Source organism: Diabrotica undecimpunctata, chromosome 5 (genome assembly GCF_040954645.1).
Source record: "Diabrotica undecimpunctata isolate CICGRU chromosome 5, icDiaUnde3, whole genome shotgun sequence".
NCBI lineage: Eukaryota > Metazoa > Arthropoda > Insecta > Coleoptera > Chrysomelidae > Diabrotica > Diabrotica undecimpunctata.
In genome coordinates this window covers 121,574,530-121,598,769 of record NC_092807.1, presented here as the reverse complement: position 1 = coordinate 121,598,769, position 24,240 = coordinate 121,574,530, and the positions used below count along the sequence as shown (strand labels likewise).

Sequence of the window (24,240 nt, the reverse complement as noted above, 5' to 3'; positions counted from 1 at the left end):
GGTACTAGAAATTCTCAATTATTGGAATCGATTCAACACTTAAGGATAAATAATGGTACCAGTTTTTATTTTTCTAAATAGAAAAGTTCTGGAGTTATTAAAAAAACTACTTACAAGGCGCCATCCTCAAAGAGCTCTAGCTCCCTAAGGAAGCATTTTCGGACTAGGTGAATTGCGTTAAATCGTCTTAAAATTATCTGAGGAATCTCCGGTTTTCGTTTGTCAGGAGAGTTTCTGAACACCCTGTATATTTTTATTGTTTTATGTGTTTAATATTTTCAAAATCAATTTAAATTTTCTGATAACTCTTATTTTCCTTCAAATAGTTTTGAAGGGCGCACATAAACCTGTAATTTAAGAAGTAATCTATTTTATTAAAAATTAAGCGACCCAGCATTAGACAAACATTCAGGGACTGCTTTGCGTCAGTTTTTCTGTCACACTGGAGGAACACGAATGTATTGCAGCAGTCAGTCTATCTTTTATTATATGTCTATGGATATAACTGTTAATATAACCTATAAATGTTAGAGTTATATTAATTATTTATGTATAAAATATTCAGCCAAAAACGTGCCACAAGGAAATAGTTTTAGAATCATATTTTTGTGTATATCACCATTTTTAATAATGTGTTATGTTTATTTCTAGAAATTGGGAATACGAAATTAGAAATCATGAAGCCAAAAAGCAAAAGAAGCCTAGCCTAAAGAATGCGATATTTAAGACATTTTGGAAACCTTTTTCCAGATCTGGCATAGCAATATTTTTTCAATTTGTAGTTATTAGGTAAGTGCTTTCTATTTTTAATTTTTTATCATACCATCTTACTGCAATCTTTTTGATCGTGATTCACCGCTCTCCATGATACATCTCTTTTTGGTTCTATTATATTAAGTAGGCCGTTATAGTATTGCAGTATATATTAACAATTGTAGGGGAGACCGGAGTTTGTTGACGGAGTATTGTACATACATTTTCTCTTTCTTCGAATTCACCGTAAAAAAAAGTTTCAAGCAAATTTTGACTGCTTTGCAAAATAATTCAACTAGCCCCTGGTACGGGTTTAGTTGACTAACGGCCTGGGATTAGTTGAATCAATATTTTCTTAGTGATATCATAAGGGTTATAATAGTGACACGATCCAAAAACAAATACAGATATAATTTTTCACTTTATTTTGACCTACGCCCATTTTTATTATGAAAAAGTTCATAAAAATTAAAAAGGATAGTAAATAAATACAATATTACAACAACATTAAAATCAACCAACACCCCGATATATTCTGTCCAAAACCATACCACAAAACATACACAGGAGAGATCAAAGAAGTGAATTTGTGAATGCACAGAAACAGAGACTTTGACAGATTTTTATGCTGCAAATATGCCTGGGACAGCGAGCATGGAGTACAATGGAAAGATGCATCAATAGTCATAAAATAAACGAAAACCCTAAAAACGTACTTAACCTATCTAATGTAGTTTATAAAATTGAAATTGAATTATTTGGACGGCCTCAGAAAAGTTTTAAAAATTTTAAACAATTTTTTGGCTCATAAAGAAATAGAATATCTAGGTAACTATGTATTAGCTTAAATTAAATTCAGGAAACGGCATTGGAAAAGACGCGGTAAGACGTTTCTTATAATAGAAAAAAAGTTAAATTACAAGCAGTGGTTCCTGAGATACAACCGGTCAAAGTTGACCGGCACTTGCGACAAAGTTATAAACAATAGGATGGTAATCATTAAACCATTACTGTTTTCTTTTGGAACTCTTTCTCGATAAAATTTTTCCTATTTTAAGTTATTTATAATATATATTATAATAATATAATACCAAAATGAGCGTGAAAATACCAAAAAAATTAGGTTGAAGCAAACTGTGTTTCAAATGTCGGTATACGTAAAAAAATGTATTTTCTCAGCTTTCAATGAAGCAATTTTCTTTATTTTTTAATCCGACTTAAATCGATTACAGCCATTTAAAAAACGCATTACCAAATGCCGGAGATGCTTTAGTTTTGTTATAAATACATAATTTATTTATACTGCAAATAATTTATTTATACTGCAATTAATTTATTTATACTGCAGTCATCAGAGAACAGAATGCCACTTGTTGCAGTTTCGCAACGATATATAAACAGACTTTTTTGTGTTAGTTTTGATTCTCCCCGTAGTATATTTAAACGAGATTTGCGTGTACAAGGGCACAGCAGTTTTAAGGGCTAAACATTCCAAGACGAGCCATCTGCGAGATAAGGGCGAGTTCCATATGCCAGATAAGAATATGTGTTTTTGAAGTTAAGATCAGCGCGTCGAGACACTTCATTGCGGTCAAAATCAGAGTCGAGTTTTATCTCTCAAACCACACACATGTGTGTGCGTTTGGGTTAAGAGTACCTTAGGACACTTTGCATCGGTCCTTTGACCGAGGAAGTCGGTTTGATGCAGAAAAGTTGCATGAATTTTGTGGTTCCTGGTGTACGTCGATGAAGACGTCGTTGGTAATAGCGGTTGGTGCTGTGATTTATGGGGTAAGCTACAATACACCATAATTTTGTTGCTGCATATATCAAGTACGTTTACTTGGTATGTAGATGTCATATTTGCTTCGAACTTTTTATCAGTTGTGCCGCGATCGCGATTGAACTTGATTGAGAACATTTCATTACCTTTATGTAGATTTGTATATTTTTCATATTATAATAATTTCACTATTCTTTTGTATATATATCACAATGTTGTGTATTTTATTACCTAATATTAACTCATAATGTGTATTATGAGTATACTTTTGCATTGAGTTTAATAATTTGTTTTTATATGACATATATATTCATATTTTTTTATTTTTTGTATATTATTTCTATCTATAACGTGGTATATATACAATCGACAGTTTTGTTTTGTTTATGGTTCTCTTTTTGTGTGTAAGTTTGTACTACATATATTCTTCTTCTGTTAAGTAATATATTCTTCTTTATTTATAATTGTATATGGGGTTATGTATATTTATGGTTTATTTCACCTCTTTAAAATAGAGTTTTATACAGTCCACTGGTTTTCATTTCTTTTCTTTTATTTGAATATACATACCCAATCTGAAAGGGGGAAACCAGCGAGTTCTAGATTGAACAAAATATCTTCTCTCCCCCTTCAGGATGACCCCAATTGTTATATTGAGGTCATCGTATGTGCAGAACGCAACACCACTAAAACTCTAAAAATCATACGTACATTCTGAATTTTTCTGAGAATGTTAATTTTGGGATCCCAAAAATATGCAAAAAAGTTTACTATTCCTACCCCACAGTTTCTCCCTAAAACCACCCTCTCGTAGAGGAAAAGCAGAAAAAATCGATTTACCAAGAATCTGTGCGCCGTAAAAGAAATATTTCAAATTAAAAATGTAGCTGATACAATTGTGAACAAAAATGGTCATTAGCACTCTTTGTGTAAAATAAACAATTAATTCTTTTAAAAATTTCGATTGAAGCCCCGTGGCCACGCGCGCGATATCAATTTTAAATAACAATTCGATGTTAAAAATTCGGTTCTTCTTAATCATTTTGTCCTATCGACAAAATTCAAAAAGCGTTTTAAAGGTGAAGAGTGCAGCTTTCTTGTAATTTTTGTATTTTGCCACGATTATAATTAGTTTCTATAAAAGCCATTTTTTACGACTCATTCATCGTTTTACATCGTTAAAATTTATCAATTTTTCATTAACCGATGAGAATGGAATTTTCATTCTTAAAGCTCAGTCTTCAAAACCTATGGCATGAAATTTCGGTTTTGATTTTTGGCAACAAATGTGGGGTATTTGAAACATACCTAAAAACGCTGAATATTACAAACAATCTATTTAAAACTGTTTTTTATCGATTAAACAAGTATGTTTTTTAATATTGTTCTGAAGCTATTTTCTTGTAGCATTTTAAAGTAAATACTATTTAAATGGGAAAAAACCACAATTAAAGGTTAAAGTACTAATAAGCATAATACTTATAAGCAATGAGGAACTAAAGTCTATAAGAACTTTAAAAAATGACGACTCCATAATCATCCTACCAGCATACAAGGGGAATGCAATTGTGATAATGGATAACATTCAATATGAGAACAAAATTAAAGATCTAATAATAAACGGACCTTATACAAAATTAACAAAGGACCCAACAAAGCCTTTGGAAAACAGAATATATAGAACTTTATTTAAGTTTAAAGATTATTTAATAAGTTATCAGAGAAGATTAATTACACCTCATTACAGTAAGAGCCCTCATTTTTATGGAGTACCGAAAGTTCATAAAACGAATATACCAGTTAGACCCATTTGTAGTACCATGAATTCTCCTTGTAGTGAACTATCAAAATTTTTATTAAATATTTTAAAACCAATTGCAAATAAAAATGACACATTTATAAAAAATACACAACATTTTTTAAATAAATCATCCAATATTGAATTTAATTCAAATAATACTTTGGTAAGTTTTGACATAAATAGTTTATTTACGAATGTGCCATTAGATAAGACTTTAAATATAGTCAAGACAAAATTAGAGAGTAATGATACATTGGCAACTAGAACAAGACTAAACGTATCAGCTATAATGGAGTTAATAACATTCATCATCATCATCATCACTGGCTCGACAACCCTTTCTGGGTCTTGGCCTGTTCCAGGATTCTTCTCCATTCTGATCTGTTTCGTACTTTTTTTCTCCACTTTTTTTTATTTTTAAGGTTGTTATATCATTTTCTATTTGTTCTAAGTATCTCAGTTTCGGTCTTCCCCTTGTTCTTTTTCCTACTGGCATCTGTTTGAATAATAACATTATGTACTGATAATACATATTTCCAACTAAATAATGAATTCTATAAACAAAATTTTGGTCTAGCAATGGGCTCTAGTTTATCTCCATTATTAGCCGATATATTTATGGAAGATTTTGAAACAAATATTATTTCTAAACAAAATGTAAAACCCTCAGTATGGTGGAGATATGTAGATGATGTATTCTCAATATGGCCTCATGGATCAGAGTTGTTGGACATATTCCTAAATGATATAAATGATAAAGAAGAGACAATAACATTTACCATGGAAAAGGAATGTAATAACACACTACCTTTCCTGGATGTTTTAATCTCTAAGAACGATACTGGATACGAAACTCAGGTGTATAGAAAACCAACACACACCAACAGATATTTAAATTTCAAATCAAATCATAATATTAATATTAAAAAGGGAATCATTAAATCCTTATACGATAGAGCCAAAATTACTTGTTCTAACGAAAATTCGTTCTTGGAGGAAAACATTTATTAACATCTGTTTTATTAAAAAATGATTATCCTTTATCGTTTATAAATAAGGAATTTTCAACAATCGATCGATTAGAACTTATCGAGATCCTACAGCATATACAAGGAATAATACGAGGAAAATAATAATACCATACATAAAAGGATTATCGGAAAAGCTTAAAAGGATAGGAAATAAATTCAACATTTCAACAACATTCAAAACAATAAACACGTTGAGATCTATTTTGTCCAAAACCAAACCTAACAATGAACAAGAAAAGACAAAGAATTGCATTTATTAAATACCTTGTGAATGCGGTCAGTTTTATTTAGGTGAAACATCAAGGCCATTAAATGTTAGAATAAGTGAACATCAATCCTATATTAAACATAGAGAATTTGATAGATCTCAAATATGTAAACACGCATGGAATAATGAACATAGGGTTTAATGGAATGAGTCAAATATAGTCCTAAAAGAAACGGATGGTAAAAAGAGAAAAATCAAAGAAGCGGCTCTAATTATGCAAAATGAGACCAATTGTGCCGCGAATTCCTCGGCAGAATGTAGTAGGATCTGGTTACCCATATTGAAAGAGGAAGTTATTAAGAGGAAAATACCAGTATTGGTAAGTCAGTAACATATAGAGGATACATCATTTATGTTTTTTAAATAACAAACATATAAAATAAGAATTAGGTGTTTATTGAAGGTAAATTAAATGCACGACCAAATACTTACCATGTCGGGATAGTATTATGAGGTTTTTTTTCCTGGTTTTTCCCTCATAATTTACTATGCAACCACTAACAGGGGTTGCATAGTAAACTGTCATCGTGGCATGTGTTTGTCTTTTTAAAGACGAATTACATGCTATGATCTTTTCTGACTGATATTCTCAAGTTAAAGTTGATTTCATGTAATCGAATGAACTATCTTATAAGTAAAGTCGTCCCAGGAACGCAACTCAACAATATTGGCAATATTATTTTAAAGTCGTCTACTTTAAAATGTATAATAGGAATAGAATAGAATAGGAATAGAAAACTTCATATTTTTTGGGATACCAAAATTGACATTCTCAGCAAAGTTCAGCTTGTTCGTATGATTTTTAGAGATTCTGAAGAAACGAAATTAAAGCATCTCCAGTATTCGGTAATGCGTTCTTTAGACGACTCACTTTGAGTTATATTAGTTTAAAAAAGTTAAGAAAATTGCTTCATTGGAAGCCGAGAAAGCCATGTTTTACGTACATTATACCGATTTTGATATTTGAAATTCAACCTAATTTCTTCGAAAGATATACTTATAACTTCGTCGCAAATGCCGGTCAACTTTGACCGGTTGTATATCAGGAACCACTGCTTGCAATTTAACTTTTCCTCTTTTATAAGAAACATCTTGCCGAGTCTTTTCCAACGCCGTTTCCTGAATTTAAATTAAGCTAATAGTCACCGAGATATTCTATTTATTTATAAGCCAAAAAATTATTAAAACATTCTCGAAGCCGTCCAAATAATCCGATTTCAATTTTATAAAGTACTTTAGATATGTTCAGTACGCTTTTATAAGTAAAAAAATTGGTGTGAACTTCTATTTGATCCAGTTTTATATTGCAGAATTATTACGCGAAATCTATTAAATCGATTTAAATGAAATTGGGAAAATTTTATTATGTTAAAAAGATTTTTCAGGCGAATTCTGAAGGTGCTAAGTGCAATCTAAGTGTTTGAAAAAATTGAATAAGAAAAGGCTTGTTTCCCCCTCGTGTTTGTATTTATTGCTATCTTGCAGCGAGGGTAATATATTTAAACGTTTTTAATTAGCTGTATCTTATGGACAATTTAATTGTCGGTATTATATTTTATTATGACTTTGCTCCTAAATGAATTGTTTTAATATTATAAGCAAGAAAAGTAGAAAAAAACTATGGTTTTAGTAATTTTTAAATATTTTAATTTTTTATTAATACAGTAAAACCTCCCATAACCAAAACCTTTTTAACCGAAACATCGGTTAACCGAAACGGCTGACAGTTTCAATAATTTCGTCAATAATTTTATCGCAAAACGTAACAATTCCATTAATTTCCCTCACCGATTGCTGCCTATGTGTGTTGAGAAATCAAAAAAACCAAGAGCTCTAAAAGATATTTCCGAAAAAGCACTCCCAGTTATAGGCACTCCTTATATAGAAGCCAAAAAAGCTCATGGATGTCGACCACTTTATTTTCAGAATGGTTCGAAAATGAATTCGTCCCAAGTGTAAAATCCTTTTTTAAATCAAAAAACCTTCCCGTCAACGAATTGTTGCTTGTTGACAATGCGCCAACTCACCCCCAAAATATACAAAATAGTGACAATTCTCAAATTTTTGCCACCGAATGTAACGAGCTTAATTCAGCCGTTAGACCAGGGAGAATAGAGATATTCAAGAGACATTATAGAAGAGCATTCTTAAGAGATCTGTTATTACAGGAGACGAATGAATCCAAAAGTGTTTCCGAAATTCTCAAATCTTTAACAATGAAACATGTTGTTTATTTATTGGTGTGGTGAGTAGTGGGCCAAGATCAAATCTTCAACTTTGGAAAAATGCTGGAACAAACTTTTTGATGGGATTTTTATTGACGATCCTGAAGAAGAAAATGGTAAGAAACGACAGAAGAAATTAAACCTTTAATAAAAAATGTACCGGGATGTGACGAAATTAACCAAGAAGAGATACGTGAGTGATTAGCAGCCGATGACTTTTATAAAAAAATGTCTTAAAGATTTCTTTAAAGAAGCATGTTTAACTTGTTCATTTTCCTTAATTTTATTACTTTATTCTGTATTTACTTATTAAAAAACATTACGAAATCACCTCATAGTATTTTTTAATACCAATACTTTGACCAAGAATACTGTAAAACATAATGTTATTTTTAACCGAAATTCTTGTTATCCGAAACGGCCTCTCCCCCAATTATTTCGGTTAACGGAGGTCTTACTGTATTCCCGACCTATTTAGAGGAGGATAAGTTATTATTACTGAAGCTATGAATTCCACCTCAAAGCAGATCCGCCCTGGTCTACGTTAAATATATGCAACCTTAAAATATGTAAGATGATAAAAGTATGTTATACATTTATTTATTTACTTACAAGACACAAATGTTATAACTAATTATATAAAACATTGGAATGTAAAAAAAAATAAATATTGGGATTACCGACAAAATTGTTGAAATGTGTAACATATGCAAGATAATAACTACTTGCTTATTAGCGTAGATATTTAAAAACTTCTATCCATAATTATCTGAAATTACATGACATTATTAACGAGGCCTATAATTGTGATCAATTAAAATGATCAATATAAATGAAGGTAATTTATATGCGTATTATTAAAAAGTATGATAAAACAGAAACTACACAGTAATTAATGACTAAATATATATTATGGAAGTCAGAACTCTGGGTCTAATTGTAAAATTGTATAGCCTTGGTTGCAGATGTACCAATGTTTACAGATGTAACACTGACTGATCTATCAAGCTTTATTATATGTATTTCCCTTGAAACTAGACTTTTCCACCAGTCTCTACTCAGCCTCTGGGTCGTTCATATTGATTTAGAATTGTTCTTAAGATTTTCATTTCATCCCATTTGAGTTCTTCCCCTTCGTTTCTTCTATTTCAAATTTCAAATATCAGGAAGGTGGTTTTCCACAGTAGCCTTCTCCACACTGCGAACAGAAATATCTGTTGTCTATGCTATGCATGTATCGTTTAGTTCAAAAGATTAAAGCTTAAAAAAATACATTTATCATCGTCTGGCCATATCTTGCAATTTTTAGAAGGCTCCAGATTAAAGCAGAAATCTGAATTTGTTTCGAAACTATCTTACCGATTTTTCTATCAGATGTCGCTATTGCGTCCATAACGAAGCCATTTATTGTTGCTTCTAATAAGACAGAGAAGATTATTTTTCACGTTAAGAACGGCTATGAATAACTATTCTGATGAGACTTTTTAAGTCGAAATACTTATCAATAGATACATAGACGCTTTGAACGTGAAATCAAATATTTTCTGTCTTTTTCATACATTTATTGCTTATCAGGTTCTAAAAAGACCTGTTCCAGGTATTCATGGCGTTGGCGACCAATTGCCCTGCAGCAGCAGACAATATGTTCGGCCGTTTCTTCTGCATTTTTGCAGTATCATTTTACAGAGATGATATCTGAGTAAACAGTGTCTAGTTGGAACACATGTGATTACTTCAGTTCTGTTCACTAAGTTAAGTCTCCTGAAGCTCTAAGAATATTTCTGGGTGGAGAGTATATTATAATGACCTTTTTAGCCATTGACCTGAAATATTTGGCACTACATTTCTTCGCCCAATTTCGGACATCTTTCACTATGCGACATTTGCATTCATGTACAATAAGGAGTCGCCGGAAATTCAAATCCGTCGAGGAGTCCGGCAGGGATGCATCTTGTCGCCACTTTTGTTTAATCTGTATAGTGAAGCTATTTGTGAACAAGCACTCGAGGAAGAAGATCTTGGACTGATAATAAATGGTGAGACGATCAACAATATAAGGTATGCTGACGATACGGTTCTCCTAACGGGAACGCTAGTAGAACTACAACATCTCGTTCAAAGTCTCAATATATATTGTAACAGTTACGGCTTGAAAATTAATTTGAAAAAAACTAAATTTATGGTAATCACGAAATCCAAGAACATCAGAGCTAATCTTGTAATAGACAATACAACGATTGAGCGTGTGTCCTGTTATAAATATCTAGGTGCTTGGATCACAGACGATACTGATCAGACAAAAGAGATTAGATGTAGAATAGAAATCGCTAGATCAGTCTTTAATAGAATGCGCAAACTATTTTGCAATCGTGATATCAACATAAAGTTACGAATACGAATGCTGCGGTGTTATGTCTTTTCTACCCTGTTGTATGGAGTAGAGGCTTGGACACTAAAACAGTTGACCACAAAAAACATCGAAGCTTTCGAGATGTGGTGCTATAGGCGCATTCTCAGAATATCATGGATGGACCGCGTCACTAACACGCAAGTACTCCAAACTTTAGACAAAAGATGCGAAATTCTAAATGAGATAAAAACTAGAAAGATGGAATACTTGGGGCACATTGTGAGAGGTGAAAAGTACGAACTTTTAAGAAATATCATGCAGGGCAAAATTAAGGGCAAAAGAAGTGTGGGAAGAAGAAAAATATCGTGGCTTCGTAATCTACGTGAATGGTTCGGGTGTAGTTCGATTGAACTTTTTAGGCGCGCTGCTAACAAAGTCGCAGTGGCCATGATGATTTCCAATCTCCGTTAGGAGTGGCACGAGAAGAAGAAGAAGAAGACAATAAGGAGTGTCTCAGTGAAAGAGTGTAAGGGTGCGTTCATAACGGAGACCATCGCACCGTCTTTTCGCCTAGAGCGTAGCACTGACGGTGAACGCTCGCATTTAAAGTAATGCATTTATTTTACCGAAAATCGATTAACCATCCATCCTATGGTCCGATCGAGGGTCGGCGCCTCGTTATGAACGCACGCTAAGGCTATCAGCAATTCCTAAATGTCCTGACTGTACAGTTGCCGGTGGTACGTTATTTTCAATGTTAAGTAGCTAAGGGAGAATACCGACTCATATTTACTTAATGGAGTCTTAATATATCCTACTTTATATATATATATATATATATATATATATATATATATATATATATATATATACACGTCCAAAAGTTTGGAATACGTACAAATAATACATCTACGTCTATGGTGGTTTTAAAACTGTTGTTGATATTCATTCTAGAGCGTTTTTAAATGAAAATGATAAAAAATTTGAATCGTTTTTGTATGACTTTGGTCACATTCAACTGATTAGCGTATTTACATATTATTTCAATCTTTGTTTAAATTTAAATTAAGCCGTTTAAAAATGGCTAGAAACGTGATATCTCATTTTAACAGATCTAGAGTAATTACTTTGTTCCAACAGGACTTTAGTCAAAGTTATATCGCGAATATTGTTGATGTTACTCAGAGTGCTGTATCGAAAATTAAAAAAAATTCCAAGATACAAATGACGTCAAGGATCGTCCCAGAAGTGGTAGAAGTCGATGTACAATAGCAGCACAAGACCGGCAAATAACATTGATAGCTCGTAGAAATCGTCTGGAATCTACAAGTGGTATATCCAGAGAAATTTCTAGGTTTCAAGGACTGAATATTTCACGGCAAACAATAAGAAGCAGACTAAATGCGGTAAATTTGTATCGTAGAAGACCGCTACGTGTTCCTAAACTAACCTACCAACACAAAATAGTAAGGTTGCAATAGGCTAGAGAAATGGTGCATCATGGTCCTAACTGGAATAACGTGATGTTCTCTGATGGGTCAAAAATTGGCTTGGTATCTGATTCGCGAAAAACACTGGTTTGGAGAGCCCCGGGACGACAAGCCCGACTAGAAACAGCCCAATCGCGTTTCCTATTCGAAGGTGGCAGTATTATGGTTTGGGTGGTATTATGAGTGGTACACTGACGCCACTGATGGTTCTGGAGAGAAGAGTCACTGGTGCTGTGTACATCGAGGAAGTTTTAAATCCTGTCGTACGTCTATTCCGAGGGGCAGTAGGTGATAAATTTGTGTTTATGCATGACAACGCACCTCCTCATCGAACAGCAACAGTACAAAATTTTCTGGAAGAAGAAGGAATATCTACATTACAGTGGCCCTCGAATTCCCCCGACATTAACGTTATTGAACATGCTTGGGACATTCTCAAAACACTCATTGCAGGCGTGCATACAGGCCAATGGAGGAAATACTAATTATTAGTTTTATTAAAAATTATTTTTTTCTATACTAAATCCTGTTTACAATACTGTTTGTATTGTATACAATACTGTTTACAATAGATCGATACAAATCTTAGTATACGCTGATGCCATTGACAAAATAAGGTGTAGCAAGCGAGATTATGAGCAATATTTCCTAGAATTGGAAACGACGGCGAAACAGGTGGATATAGTCATGAACGAAGAGAAAACCACATGTTGGTTACTTAAGGATACTATAGCAAATGAGGAGCTGGAAACAGTCTTTGGAAGTCATATCTTTGAACGTGTTAACAGCTTCTTACAAATAGGGCATACTATGGACTCAAATTCCACTCGAGTAATGTCCAAAAAAACGCTGAGCAGGGTCCTTACATACGGGTCGGAAACATGAACTCTAATACACAAGTGAAAAACTTTGGGAATATTCGAGCTTAAGATACTCCACAAAACATTTGGAACTATAAAGGATAAAGGTCAGTGACACAAAAGATATAATTTCGAATTATACCAAATCTTTAATGAACCAGATATCGTAACGTAGAAGAAGCAGAGGCTGACCGCGAATTAGGTGGTTAGATGGAGTTGAAACCGACTCAGGGATATTAAAGATCAGAAGATGGCAACACGTCGCCAGAAAACGAACAGAATTTTAGAGCAGGCCAGGATCCACAGGGGATTGTCGAGCCAAAGATGATGATGATGATGATAAGTAGTTATTTAGTTTGGAAAAAAAATTGGTTATTAATCAATGAAGATGATCAGATTGTAATCAGATGACCTTAGTATTGTTATAAATCTATTTGCTTCTGGCATGTTAATACAATTTACTATTTTTATTATTTTAGCATTTGTTTTTATATAGATTTCATTTTTTCTTTATATTTTTTTTAAAAGTTGCAATACTAATCCATGTACTAGTTGATGCTGGGAGGTAAAGAGTCAACTTGGAAGAATTAGCAATAACCACCGACGGTGGAAAGAATGGCGACTTTCAGTCCATTAGAAACGGACAATGCTAAAATAATGTCATAGTTTATTTCTCTGATTTGTCCCTTTCTTCTTAACTGGATATCCCTATTCTTTCATTACTTTATTGTATTATGGCTGAGACTCTGACCTTGTATCAACGATGTAATATACTAAGAATAAAACCTATGAATAAATATGTGCGTCCAAAAAAGCTGATAAAACAATGGCTGACTCTTGCTTCCGGAATGTCAGTGGTGTACGAAAAAAATTCTTTTGGTAAATATATATGTACAATAATTATTTATTTTCGTTGTTATTTACATTTGAATAACATATATAATGACGTGTAACATTGTAAAATTAAAAAATTTATATTTTCTTAATATAAAAACATAATATATATTTTACAGGTACAATGCTAAAATAATGTCATAGTTTATTTCTCTGATTTGTCCCTTTCTTCTTAACTGGATATCCCTATTCTTTCATTACTTTATTGTATTATGGCTGAGACTCTGACCTTGTATCAACGATGTAATATACTAAGAATAAAACCTATGAATAAATATGTGCGTCCAAAAAAGCTGATAAAACAATGGCTGACTCTTGCTTCCGGAATGTCAGTGGTGTACGAAAAAAATTCTTTTGGTAAATATATATGTACAATAATTATTTATTTTCGTTGTTATTTACATTTGAATAACATATATAATGACGTGTAACATTGTAAAATTAAAAAATTTATATTTTCTTAATATAAAAACATAATATATATTTTACAGGTACGTAGTTGCGTATCGCACGCCACTGACGTGATTGGATGCAAAATATTAAAAATTTAACGAATTTATTGATTTACCAAAAAGAATACATTAAATTATTGACATAACACATAATGTTACTTGTTTAGCATTAAAATATCGAGATAACTATATTCACTTTAATCACCTTTCAAATTCACGTCGGACATTGTAGCTAATAATTTATCGTCAGTTCCGTCGTTGATCAGCCACATGGAAAAATATTAACATGTTCTATACTTAGTATATTATATTACATCCTTGCCTTGTATGTTTTGTATCAACTTGACGTCCTTATTACTTCCTTCTCCCGTAGTTTTCTGACTTTCTATCTCCTATAATCAAGTAATCTTAATTTTTGCGGTATTTTTTTTATGTTTTATATCCTTTTTATGTTGCTTTGGAAAAGGGACAAATGACTTTGCTTATAGAATATTTGCTAATCTATGAGTTACTGTTAATTCCATGGCTAGAATATTAATAACATTTAAAATATATTTTTTGTTATAATTTTTATTTATTTATTTTTTTATTTCTGTTTGTTTTGTAGAATGCTTCAACCGATAGTATTAGCCGAATTTATAAACTATTTTGACACTAAACAAGAAGCTTACATTGGTTGGTCGCTGGCATCCGGTGTAGTCTTAATGGCATTTCTTAATGTTGTCATAACGCATAGTTGTACTTTAGATAGCCAAAGGGTCGGAATGCGAGTGCGTATAGCAGTGTGTTCCTTAATTTACAGAAAAGTAAGTGGAATTCAAATATTTTTATTACAAAACAATTTTGCTTGGACTATTTGATTTAGATTCATTTAACCTTCCAGAGATCGCGCCCTTTAATTTCTCTTGAGCGGGCCCTTGTACATCTTAAATCTTTTTGTAAATAATATTTTCTTTAAATAAATGTTAATAAAGGATATTAAAAATTATATTTTACAGAATTTTAAGCTAATATTTACGAATTAGTTTCTAGTATTCACGAACATGAGTAAATAAATAAATCAAAAAGACGTTTCAGATTTAATTTTAATTAATTTTCTTCCATCCGCTTGTACGTATCTTGACCTTATTAGGTCTCCTCAGAGCAGAAGCTCTGAATTGAAAATATATCTCTTCCGTCATAAAACGTCGATTTGAGGAGATCTAATGAGGTTGAAATACGTATAAGCGGATGGCAGGAGTCCTGTATTGAAATTAAATCTCAAACGTCGCTCTGCTAATATTTTTTTTACGAAAAAATCAAACAACATTTATAATGAAACAAATTATAAAAAATATAAAATGACCGACAACGGCAACACTTTATTGAAGCTGGGGATCTTATCTCCTCGATTGTCAGCATCTCAGCTATTATAGTATATTCGCTCAAACTTATATATGATAACTTGCAATGATTGACGAAAGCTTGGAAGAAATCGCGTATTGTCAGTTAGCAAACTTTCTTTCGGTTCTCGTATTCTTGCCATCAAATCTCAAACAACTGGTCCTAAAGAGGAATATCTTGTAACTCATGACAGCTTTTGCTATTTTAATTGAATGTGATGAGATTTTTTTGTGGCTATGAAATATAGTACACCAAAGTATGCCATAGATTCGTGCCTTTCGATGTTTTTACAGTCACGATCTCTAGAATATTGATGAACTCTTAGCTGTTGACCGATATAATCCGTTGGTCAATAGGTCCCGGCGTAACTAGTAAAACATGTTTTTGCAAAATTTATTCTTTATTCATCAAAATAACGACGATACAATCGATCCAACTCGCTTCTAATTTTTCGATGCCGCCCTTGTAAAACAATTTATCTTTGCCTTCAAAATAGGCTTCTGTTTCGGCAATTACTGCCTTATCGAAGTTATATCTCTTACCAAGGAGCATTTTTTAGATCGGAAAAAAGGTGGTACTCACTGGGGGTCAAATCTGGACTACACGGTAGTGGGAGCAGAAGCAATTCAAAACCCAATTCGTGTATTTTTGCCATCGTTTTCATCAACCTGTGATACGGTGCATTGTCTTGGTGGAACAAACATTTTTTTCCTAAACAAAGGATGCCTTTGCTTTACCATTTTGGTCATCAAACACTCTAATAAACCAATATAGTAGTCACTGTTAATTCTTTCTCTATGTTTCAAAAGTCAATGAAAATAATTTCTTGCGGGTGCCAAAATACAGAAGCCATAACCTTTCCGTCAGTTTGTTGCGTCTTTGGTCGCTTTGGGCGGCTTTCTCCGAGGCTGTCCACTCAGATAACTGCCGATTTGATTCCGGAGTGTAGTGTTGTAACATGTTTCATCCATTCTAACATACCGACTCAAAAACGCCAACTTAATCCGATTAAACATGTCCAAACAGCGCTGAGATTCATAAATTCGTTATTGTCTTTGCTCCGGTGTGAGAAAACGCAGCACTCATTTGGAAAACAGCTTTCTCATATCCAAATGTCCATGTATAATAATCAAAATGCTACCCTTTAATGACTTTAGAGTGTCAGCTATCCCTTGCTACTTCACGTTGCAGCTTTTCATAATAATGTTCAGAATTTTTTCGACGTTTTCGGGAATAACTGCAAACTATCGTTTAATGTGTCCAATCGATGGAACAGAGTCCTGGTAACACTTTTTGATTAATTGTTCAGTTTGGACGGTAATTTTTCCGTCAAAGAACAGTAATAAATCAGCACACAAAATTGCTTTCAATCCATCGTTGATAAAAATACAAAAGTAGCGTCACTTTACATGGTATTGGATTACATGAAAATTTTGACAGTCTTCTTCTTCTTCTTCTTCTTTTTGGCTTTTATTCTTCTGAATAATCAGCCAGTACATTTGTTTTGTTAATTTTTGGGCCACTGTCGTGAGTCTGAGAATATCTCATGCCCTATTATCAATTATCATTAACATGACATTTTTTCTACAAATCTACATTTTATTTATGTTTTCTATTTTCTTATGGTTGGTTTAAATGTTAATATTGGATAGGTTATTATTAAGGTTATAATTTTATATGGTTGATCTGTAGGAATCTGATAAGAATTTTGATAATTTTAGGGTTAATCTCGCATAGAAGCATTGGTATGTTAATTGGGGTTTTAATATTAATTTTGATCAGCTCCTGATAGACATCATAATCTTTTATTTTGTTTATTGGGCATTCCCAAAATATGTGTTCTAGTGTATCCATTTGCCCACATTCACAGTATGGGTTATCGCGAATGTTGATTTTATATAAATGTACTCCTGTCAGGCAATGACCACTCCTCATTCTAATAATGGTAGTAATATGCCGCCTATCTATGTATGGGATTGTGTCAAACCATGGTTTATTAGGAAAACAATTTTGTATGTTGTTATACCACTTGCCTTTATATTGAAAAGAATTTAACCAATTATTTTGATGCATAGAACATATTTTATTTTTTAATAATGGCAAGATATCCAAGTTACTTAATCGAATTTTAGCAGGAATATTTAATTCAGCCCCAATCTTTGCCAGTTTGTCAGCTATTTCATTTCCCTTGATATCATTATGTCCAGGAATCCAACATAATCTAATATCTTTTCCATATTTATTTAAATAGTATAGTTTCTTTTTAACTTGCAAGACTCTGTAATCTTTTGTTGCAGTTATCATATTGTTATTAATGTTGTCTATAGCGCTCTTTGAGTCCGTAAATATTATAGCTTTATCAAAACTTTTTTCCTCACAAATCATTAGACCCTTTTGAATAGCTATTATTTCTGCTGTACAGATATTAATAAGTGAAGGAATTTTTTCAGAAAAGGAATAATTTATACTAGGTATGTGTATTCCTATGCCCGTTTTGGCTTCCTCAAGGTTTTGATTTTTTTGTTTTTTTGAAGCATCTGTAAATATTTGTATGTAATTATAGTAATACGAATTTACAAAATTGTAATATTCCCAAAGGTTATGGGAACTATTTTTTTTTAATAATGTTTTTATAATTGGTACATTATAAGTGTAGATATCATATTCATTTGAGTAGCAGGCTGGTATGTCATTTGTGTTCATTGATGGTAAAAACTTTTTAACTTCTGTTAGAGCGTCAATCAAATATGTTGGATTTTTTCCCTTCCAATATCCTTGTTGATAACCATGATATTTTTTTAAGTCTAGAAGCATATTTAATAATGAGTGATTTGGAGTTGTGCTAATCTTTGCTATGTATTTCGTGGCAATCCATTTAAATCTATGGTGTAGATCGATAGTTGCACTTTCTGCTAAAATGACATTAGTGGGAGTAGATTTCATCATCCCATGTGTTGTTCTCAAAGCTTGGAATTGTATTCGGTTTAATTTCATAAAATTTTGTTGAGAGAAGTTATTACTTATACTAGCGCCATAATCTAATTGTGATTGTATCAAGCCATTATATATTAATTTTAGTGTTCTTGGGTCTGATCCCCACCATACTCTACAAAGAGCACGTATTATATTAATGCCCTTTTGGGCTTTATTAATCATGTTATCTATTTGGTCTGACCAATTTAGATTGTGCTTAAATATTATACCTAAATATTTTTTCGACAGAACATTAGGGATTATATAGTCATTAATTTTTATATCTGGTGGATTACTAATAGGACGGTTCATTTTAAACCACAAAGTCTCGCATTTTGATGAGGATAGTTTAAGATTATGTGTATCAAACCATTTGGATAATTCATATAGGATAAAGTTTACCTGATTTGCTATATGGTTAAAATTACTACCTTTTGTTAAGATAATTAGATCATCTGCATATGACTTCTTCTTCTTCAAGTGCCGTCTCCATCAATGGAGGTTAGCGGTTATGGTGGCAAACGTTTGTCTATCTTCAGCTGTTCTTAAGAGTTCCTCAAATCCAAGTCCTGTCCAGTTTCTGATATTACGTAACCAGGACAATTTTTTTTCTTCCAATTCCTCTGCATATGACAGAAGTACACAATTTTCAGGCATTATTGTGTATATATTTTTAAGATAAATATTGAATAATATTGGGCTTAAAGGTGAGCCTTGTATTAGACCTTGTGTAGTATGCGATGGTCCAACCATTTCGTGATAATGATTTTTAACATATAGAGTCCTATTGTTTAAGAATTGAAATATAAGGTTATTGATGTCTACTGGAATATGAATATTATTAAGAAGTCTGTATAGTATGTAAATATTCACATGATCGAAAGCTGCTTTAATATCTAAGAAAGTAGCATTTACATATTGGTTTTGTGAGAAAGCCAATTGAACATAAGTATTTAAATAATTTAAATTATCGTTAACTCCCATACCTTTTCTAAATCCTACTTGAAATTGGCTAAATGTTTTTTGATTTTCCACGATCCAATCCAGCCTATTTTTAATCATTGATTCCAGTAGTTTTACTACGCATGATGAAAGTCCCAGAGCTCTATAATTTTCTGCTTTTAAATTATAATTTTGAATTTTGTTGTTCTTAGGAATACTTATAATAATCTGAGTTTTCCACTCATTGGGAATCAGTTCACCTTCTTTAACCTTGTTGTATAAATTTAGTAGCCATATTAGCCCTATTTCAGGTAAATGTTTTAACATATTAAAGTTAATATTATCAAGGCCTGGTGATGTGTTTTTCTTTAAAAATAGACTATTTTTTAATTCCGTGAGATTGAATTCACTAGACAAGTGATCAATGGTCTGTAATTCAAAATCCGGTTCAATATTAGTTACCGAAAGGTTAGTTAATATTTCATAACTTATTTTTTCATTGGGAAGTTTATTGTTTGAAGGTTGAGAGAATGTATTTTTAAATTTTCTTATAGTTTGCCAAATAGAGCTGATGTCTACGTTTCTATTAATACTCCCACAATATTCCATAAACTTTTGCTTCTTTATTGTTTTTAGAAGTCGTTTTGATTTAGCAATTATGTGTTTTGCATTGATATAATTATTAAGATTAAAATTATTTTTAAATTCCTTTAACGCTTCTTTTCTTTTATTTATTATTTCAGTGCATTCCTGGTCCCACCAAGGTACTCTTTTTTGGTATTGCAGTTTTCTTATGCCTCTGCCTTGTTTATTTGGGATAGCAATTTCTACTGCTTGGTTAATTATACTTGTGAAGTGATCATAGGATTGATTTTCTATATTTAAATGTTCTTCTATGTATTTACTATACTTGTTCCAATCAATTTCTCTAATGTTGTTTCTAAAATTTAAGTTTTTATTGGTTGTAATGCTTTTTCCTTCACTATAGTTAATTTTCATTAGAATAATTGTAGGAAAATGATCGCTACTACCACAATCTTTCAAGACATTCCATGTACATTGTATTGCTAGAGAGTCAGATACAAATGATAGATCTACAGGACTGGATCCCTCTAGTGGGGTATGAATTCTAGTGCTTCTTCCATCTTTTAAGTATATATAATTAAACTCGTCAAAGATTTTTAATAAAAGGTTACCATTTCTATTACTTACTTGACTACCCCAACATGGGTGATGTGCATTCAAGTCTCCCATAATGAGCACATTGTTCCAATTATTATATATATATTCAAAAAAATTATATGATAATTTATTTTTTGGGTTTGAGTAAATGTTTATAATTGTATATTTATCTATTTTGATAGCTATATATCTAAAGTTAGGGCTTTGCCATTTGGAGTCTAAATTAACCCTACTGTAAATTAGATTATTTTTAATGAGTGTGGCAATACCTCCTGCTCCATTTTCTATATCTTCCCTAATTACATCATAACCTTTAATTCTACATATTTGATGAGGTTTAAGTTTGGTTTCATTTAACATAATGATATCAGGAGAATGTTCTGTTATCAAGATATTCAGGTTGTAATTATTGGATTGAAAGCCATTCATGTTCCATTGCATCAAACTAATGTTTTTAAGTGAGTTGTTGGTATAACTCATAATTTGTTTTATTTTTTTAATAATATTTGTCCTGATCGTCTAGATCAGGAACTGATTTGTTGAGTTCTGAATATGTTAATATTAATTCTCTAATTTTAATTTGTTCTTCTTTATTCATATTTGTAAATTTTCTGTATAAATCATCTATTGTATTACAGTAATTTTGCGATGCACTAACAGGCGTTGATTTATTAAAATTATGTTTTAAATTGTTGTTATTAATACCAGATATAGATGGAGTGTCATTAATTTGAACTGTACTATTTAGTTGAGATAATCTACCATTTTGATTTATTAATTGCGATTCATGTATAGTTTTATCATATGAAATATTTCTTTTCTTTATTGTTCCCGTTGATTTGGCTGCAGAAACGTAACTCCTTTTAGAATTTATGCACTGGCTTGCAGTAGTTCTTCTTTGATTAATATTAATACTGTTGTTTTCTGTATTTTGTTTTGGTTTTATACTTGGGAAGTTAGCTGGATGGTATTGACTATCTTCTTTTCTATAGTCTTTACTTAAATAATTTTTTGGTGCTAGTTGTGCAGCTTCATAAAATGATAAGTTTTCATATGCCATTAACTTTTTAATTTCTGTTTGTCTGGTATATTCAGGACACTTTTTATTAACTGAGTTATGCTCAGGACTCTTACAATATATACACATCGTTAGGCATTTTGCCTCTAGATGTGACTCTAATTCACCCTCTTCCACCTGTTGTCCACAATTATGACATTTTGGTTTAGTTCTGCAAAGAGTCCTGGTATGACCATATATCAAACATTTATAACATTGTGTGACTCTCGACACATATGGAATAATGTTGAATTTAAGATAACTAATTTTTATTTCTCTTGGCAATATCTTACCATCAAAAGTTATAAGTATTGTGCCTGTAGGAGCATATTCAACCGAGTTATCATCTTTAATAATTTTCCTGTTTAGTCTTTTGATGTCTATAACATCGAAGGGTGAGATTAATGATTTTTTGATTTGATCTTCGGTTAGTGACGGGTTAACATCTCTGATGATGCCCTTACATGTTATTTGATTATATGGAATATATATTTTATATTTATCTTTAAGATTGATAGGGTTATTAATAAAATTGTTAGCCGCTTCGCTGTTTGCGAAAGAAACACCAATTTTATTTATACCTTTGACTTTAACCTCCAAGATATCTTTTAAATTTAAATTGAAGAGGTCATTTGCTATTTGTAAATGATTATACTTGCCTATTTTGAATTTTTTCTCGATTCCTTCTACTACAACTAAGTATGGCCCTACAGCATTATTCTTGTATCTGTTGTCGCTTTGATTAAATTTATTTTTTTTCTCATTATCAGACTTATCATTTATTATTGTATTATTTTCATTATTCGAAATATCCATATTATCGTTTTCATTATTGATCGCTTGAAGATCAGGTGGCTTTTTCTTGCCGCCATGCGGTGACATATCAGTAGCTGATCAAAATTTTACTAATATAGAAAAAAATATGTAATGGAAAAGACTTACCAATGCTCTAGAAGTTATTTTATATATAAAGGGTTATATAAAAGTAGATTAATTATCTCTATCTCTTAAGACTCTTGTCTGAAATTTCTTTAACCCAGCCAGTAAAAATTGTAGTATATTACGTTGTATATCGAAACTGTTGTGTCTACGCTGTAATTGTGAATTATTATATATTAAATTTTGCGATATACTCTCGTAAGTATAAAGACAACCAATTTTGACAGTATGCTTTTGAACGTTAGGACTACCTAAATGTCAAATGAAAAATTATTAAAGTCGCCATCTCATGGTTAGGCCCGGGACTTTTTGACTGCCGTATTACATATTTATGTACTTCACAGCATCGTCGATCATAGAAAGGTCGATAATTTGGACGAACCCATCTAGTTCATTTTTTATACCAATTGCACGTCGAGTCAGACCAGTAGGTATTTTGACTTTGTTTATTGCCTTAGTTTGCATAGAAACAAGATATCTTGTTTAAATAGAAGCAAATCTACTACATTGACGTTTTCTGTTTCTCTAATCCAGAGAACACTAGATGGCGCCTGATATATTTCATAGAATGTCTAAGAACACTGTCATGTTGAAATAATTCGCAAATTTTCACTTTAAATAAAGTATAAAATGATGTTTAAATAATATACGAGAAGGAATATTCACATCACGTCAAAGCAACCATTCTATGACACGTGTGTGTCATGGTGATTGCGTTTGAAACTCAGTCTTGCCATGATGGTCCATCTATTAACCTGTAGAATGCCGTTTCTGTTCTTACAAGCTTCTTCCAGTTGGTCTCCCTGTTGAACTCCATACTGGAACTGCATATAACACCACCGTTCTAACGTAGGCCTTTTATAATTAAACCTTCTTGGCCTGCGATAGAGGATTGGTCTTGCATATCGTCGGTATACTGCGAAAACCAGGTAAATGACAAATTTTAAAATATTGAGTTAAGTATACCAAAATTCTCAACTTTTTCCGCTCTACATATAGGTAAAACCCAATAAATGATACGACTTACCATTCAGCAGATAATTTGTGTAATAAACAAATAAGTTACACCTAACCAACTTTTTATTTTCAAATAAAACAATATATCGCTGCTTACTTCCATAAAATCAAAGTTCTGTTGCATGTAAAACAAAGTAAGCCCACATATATTATTATGCCGGACAACAATATATTTCTACTATTGCATACCATATTCAGTAAAAAGGTGATAAGTGTCTTTAATACATTTTACGTGTATGATTTATTAAAATTTCTCTTTCATATCGACTAGTAAATAAGTACACTTACTTCATTCTACCTGAAAACGGGTTGAGTTAAAATTTAGAAATGATTACTAAGCTAAAACCATAAATGATCTTATAACACATACACAGATAGAATAACTGAAGACAGCAGTTCAATTCTTGATGTTTCTCAGAACAATATAGTGTCAATGATGGAATCCATTTTTGATAGTGATTTTTCAGATGTAGACCCCAAATATCAGCCAAGTGAAGAGGGATCGCTCTCTCTAGGAAGTCTATATGAATTACACACAGCTGTCCTTGATAACCGAAATGATGAGAAAAAAGATACTGAAATAGGTGCACCCACGAACAATTTAGTGACAACTGAAATCTACGTCCACTAAAACGTTGGAGAAAAGCTAACTCCAAAGATTGGGTAATAAATGTCGCAAAAAGGAGGCGTGCTGAGGGTTTGCCTTATGAGATAAAAAAAAAGAATAGACCAGCAAAATTGCCAAAACCAGTTATTTGTTCAGAGTGCTTTTACAAATGTACCAGTTATTTCAGCGAAGACTACAGACACAGGCTATCTCGTGATTATTGAAACTTAGAA

General features: G+C 32.0%; 1 protein-coding gene across 1 annotated transcript in view; it reads left to right on the top strand.

Annotated features, from left to right (window-relative positions):
• Positions 1-24,240, top strand: part of LOC140441729 (ATP-binding cassette subfamily C member 4-like) — a 163,251-nt gene that overhangs the window by 68,523 nt on the left and 70,488 nt on the right. The window contains exons 3-4 of the mRNA XM_072532617.1: positions 652-789; positions 14,515-14,713. Coding sequence (XP_072388718.1) covers positions 652-789; positions 14,515-14,713 — 337 coding nt within the window. The remainder of the gene's footprint in view (positions 1-651; positions 790-14,514; positions 14,714-24,240) is intronic.